This window comes from Atta cephalotes (genome assembly GCF_000143395.1).
Source record: "Atta cephalotes unplaced genomic scaffold scaffold00056, whole genome shotgun sequence".
Taxonomy (NCBI): Eukaryota; Metazoa; Arthropoda; class Insecta; order Hymenoptera; family Formicidae; genus Atta; species Atta cephalotes.
In genome coordinates, this window is record NW_012130120.1 from 993,324 (window position 1) to 997,476 (window position 4,153).

General features: G+C 28.0%; 1 protein-coding gene across 1 annotated transcript in view; it reads right to left on the reverse strand.

The window, feature by feature from the left end:
- Positions 1 to 3,056, reverse strand: part of LOC105623351 (trafficking protein particle complex subunit 11) — an 8,461-nt gene extending 5,405 nt beyond the window's left edge. The window contains exons 1-11 of the mRNA XM_012204747.1: positions 2,868 to 3,056; positions 2,570 to 2,739; positions 2,298 to 2,486; positions 2,039 to 2,212; positions 1,742 to 1,909; positions 1,462 to 1,666; positions 1,175 to 1,348; positions 1,011 to 1,089; positions 855 to 909; positions 499 to 706; positions 165 to 370 (exon numbers count right to left, since the gene is read on the reverse strand). Coding sequence (XP_012060137.1) covers positions 165 to 370; positions 499 to 706; positions 855 to 909; positions 1,011 to 1,089; positions 1,175 to 1,348; positions 1,462 to 1,666; positions 1,742 to 1,909; positions 2,039 to 2,212; positions 2,298 to 2,486; positions 2,570 to 2,739; positions 2,868 to 3,056 — 1,817 coding nt within the window. The remainder of the gene's footprint in view (positions 1 to 164; positions 371 to 498; positions 707 to 854; positions 910 to 1,010; positions 1,090 to 1,174; positions 1,349 to 1,461; positions 1,667 to 1,741; positions 1,910 to 2,038; positions 2,213 to 2,297; positions 2,487 to 2,569; positions 2,740 to 2,867) is intronic.
- Between the last annotated feature and the right edge of the window lie 1,097 nt (positions 3,057 to 4,153).

The window sequence follows — 4,153 nt, forward strand, 5'->3', positions numbered from 1 at the left end:
TACTAAGTTAAGTAAACTACTAACTATAATAATTAAAGTAAAGTAATTACCTCTACTAAAGTTAAGTAAATAAAAATTAATTAATTATTATTATTTATTATTATATTATATATATATATATATATATATATATATACATGATAAAAAAGATTTAATTTAAATACCTTACAATGACTTCCACTGTTATCATTGTATTCACTGCATATGTTTGCTGCAAAAATCGTGCTTTAAGATCAATAAATGATGTCATATTATTATCATCAATTGTAAAAATATTTGGCTCCGAACGATTTAATTCCAACAACCACTTCTCTATGGCAAGATGCTTAATATCATCTGGCAAATCTGGTTCTGGATTAGGTGGTTTTTTCTAGCCAAATGTCAAGTTTTTTTTTTTGTTAATTTTTGTTAATTTCAAATAAATAATAAACTTTCATTTACTTATATAATAATCATTATATAACATAGCAAAACAAATAAACGCCTTATCGAACTAACCTGTAGTATATTTATAATATTGTTATAAATAACAGCTTGCCGTTCCTCTGAAAATGTAGTTGAAGGTCCTAAAGCTTCGAGAGCCAAAGTAAGATAGTCTTGAATACTGGTCGATAAATATGCAGCTCGCAGCGCATTCTTTAAGATATCTGTGAGTAAAACTGGCCATCGTTCTCCATGATATTCCCACAACATGTGCATTAATAATCTGATCAATTAAATTTTACAATTTTTATTAACACATAAAGTTAGTCTAAAGAAAATAAGGAAAGAATCAATGATTTTGCTGTTGAAGGACAAAGGTTTTTTTACTGAAGGCTTTATCATAAACAGAGAGAAAAAATTAATTAACTTACGTAAGAACTTTGCCATAATCCCGAGCATTAAAGTATTCTTCTGCCATTTGTACGACTGTAAAAAAAAAGAAAAGTAAATTTTACTTTATATATAGAATATTATGAATACGTTAAAAATAATTTTTATCTCTATATTTCCAAAGGCAAATTATCTACCTAGTAATCGCCGCATTCTTGGACAACGATATATCTTGAATTGTGATATCGCGTTTCCTAGTAAACCAATAATTATCATCTGAAAAGGAATGCAAATATTTTATAATAATTTATTTATTATATATTGATTTAAAAGTATACAAATATATACGTAATTATCCTACAGAATGATTAACAGTAGTCTTTTCCCTGTATTGTAAAGCTTGTATGCCGATAGCTTCTCGAGCTGTGTCTGCTGGTTCTGCACTCAATTTCCCAGGTCTCCACGGCCGTTGACCATAAAATTCGAGTTTCTCTTCACCCAGTAATGGATCTGGATCTGGATAACTGCTTATATGCTAACAAAGTATAAAATTCGAGTAATATAATCAGTTATAATATAATCAGAAAATATAGATAATAATGTATTTGTTATATGTATTTGTTAGAAAACTAAGATTTTCGTACATACCTGGCAGAGTTCTTTACACGCAGATTGTCGTAAGCTTGCGTGATTAGCAGCTAATTGGAAATAATACCCTGGATGTTGCGTTTGAACAGCAGGTAATCCTTGACGAATAGCCTCATCAAATAATTCTGCAAATGTAGAAAACTGGCTACTCATCCAAGCATGATGTTCAAACATAAGTTCCTTTGGACCAGTTTTTAGTTTAAATCTAATAATAAAAATTAATCAATCATTGCTGTTGAAGTTTAAAATTTGTTTAAATCATTGCACTAAATATTTATACCTTTCTGTGTGAAGTCTAAATTGAGAAATGGCATCTTTAGGAAGATTTAAACTAAACATTATTCTACACAACTTATAATTTATAAAACCAGCAATAGTTTTTATCTCTACTGCGTTTGCATCTGTCATTCTTGTTTCTAGGAGATTGTGATAAGCTTGCATATAGTGCCTGCAACATTTATATATACACACACATATATACACACACACACACACACACACACACACACACACACACACACACACATACATATATATATATATTCTAATACTGTGATATTCATATTTTTAATCTTACTTTTGAGCAAGATGCAGCTCCTGCTTGAGTTCATTCAAGAATGCCATTTTAAATTGATGTCGAACAAATAAATATTGATGAACATTCTTAGTGAGTTGATCGCGATGACTTTTAACATTTCGATATTCGTGATGATAAAAATTTTGTGCCAAATCATAGAATGCTGTCTCTAGCCTAGTAAACAAGTAAACAGTAAACAAAACTATTATTTCTATCAAAATAGAAAAATGAAGAAATAAAAAATTACAAAATTATAAACCTAGATATATATCCTAATAAGTGATCGGCATGTGGCAAAATATATAAAAGCTTTGCTGTTAAATCACAAGCTCCACACAATGCTGTTGCACGCTCAGTTGCAACTACATCTTCAGCACCAGGAAGCGGTTGAACAGCATGTTGTATCAATACTACAGCTATTTTCGTACTTCTTCCATCGAGGGCAGCTCTAACAAAGATATTGTATCACTTAGTTTAATGCATCAATAATATAATAATATTAAATATTCTAAACAGATTGTAAAATATTACCTTAAAGATTGTACCCTAGAAGCACATTCCATTTTTTTCTCATTCCATAAAGGATCATTCCAGTCTAAGTCGTAGAATGCAACAACTACCGAAGGAATTTCATTAAGATATTTGTTCATCCAGTTTCGTTTTAAAATTCCTTTAGGTATATACCATTCATATGAGCTACGCTAAAAAGTATAAAGATAATACATAGTAATAGTAAATAAATAGTATCAATTGGATACTTTCTTCACAAGTGTCCCAGCAAAATTACATCTTTGATCAGTGATTACATCAGTGATATCATCAAACATACTTTTGGTTTGACAGTAGGAAATTCATGTGTCAAACTAAGGAGCTTAAATTGAACAGCTGCACAATCTGGTCTACGATTATTGCTGAATGCATCCCAGATAGAACGATGTACTGGATTTGCAATATCTAATCCAGTCAAACCTATTAAAGCTAAAGGCTTAGCTATTAATTCTGCTGGCAACTCGAACATCATAAAACTTTTACTAGAAAAATAAATAACATCAATACGCAATAACTTTATAAGTTTTCAAGCGCGTTATTATTTAGAAATTTTCTCTTTCAAAAAATTCTTCAATATTATTTATACAACTTTTAATAATATTTTTTATCCAAATGTAATATCTGAATCTACTTACGAACAAATTATACGGAATAACACGTTATTAAAATGCGAATTCTTTTGTGATTAGACACTGTAATTAATATATGTGACCATTTTGCACTTTGACAGTTCAGATTTAGGTTATAAATTATCATCAGCGAAGACTTACATGTTAGGTTAGAATTCGTGTGAAAACACATACTACCATTACGCGCAGTCTCGGTACTCGCGGTGGAGTATGTTTCTTCTGCACTTATATACGTTGTATGTATATATACTGGTCCACACTTAAAATAAGACAGATATAAGAAAAAATAATAAATAAAAAGAAAAAATTCAGTTACAAAAAAGAAATTTATCGAATAATCGGATACAGAAGAAGATAAGATCGAATCGATATCGATTCTTAAATTTAAAATCCAATTAAATCGATGTAAGTATACATAAATATATATGTTAATTATATACAGAAATTGATATACCCAGACAGCACACAATATTTATAAAATATTTACAAAATATTTATAAAAATTTATAAGATTTATTTTAAGTATTTTTTAAATATTTTTGTGATCTTTTAGATTGCACAGATTATAAAAAAATGTATTGGAAATTAAATATATAAATAAAGAGAAAAAAGAAATGTGAAAAACATATATAACATAGTGATTTATTTTAATCTTAACAAGTAAATATTTTGAAAATATGCAATTTCACAAAAAAAATATATTCTAAATAAAAGTATAAAGTTGATAAATAAGAAAGGCAATAATATACCTTCTGTATATGACATACAACTTTTATATTTGGAATATTTTTTTAAAATTGCATATATTTGAATATTTTTGAATATTTGCCTAAAATGCTTAAAATGAATTACCTTTATATAAAAATTTATCAATTGCCAGAATCGGAAAAAGCATCAATATTGATTTTTAAATTTACATCAATTATAATTGAAATTA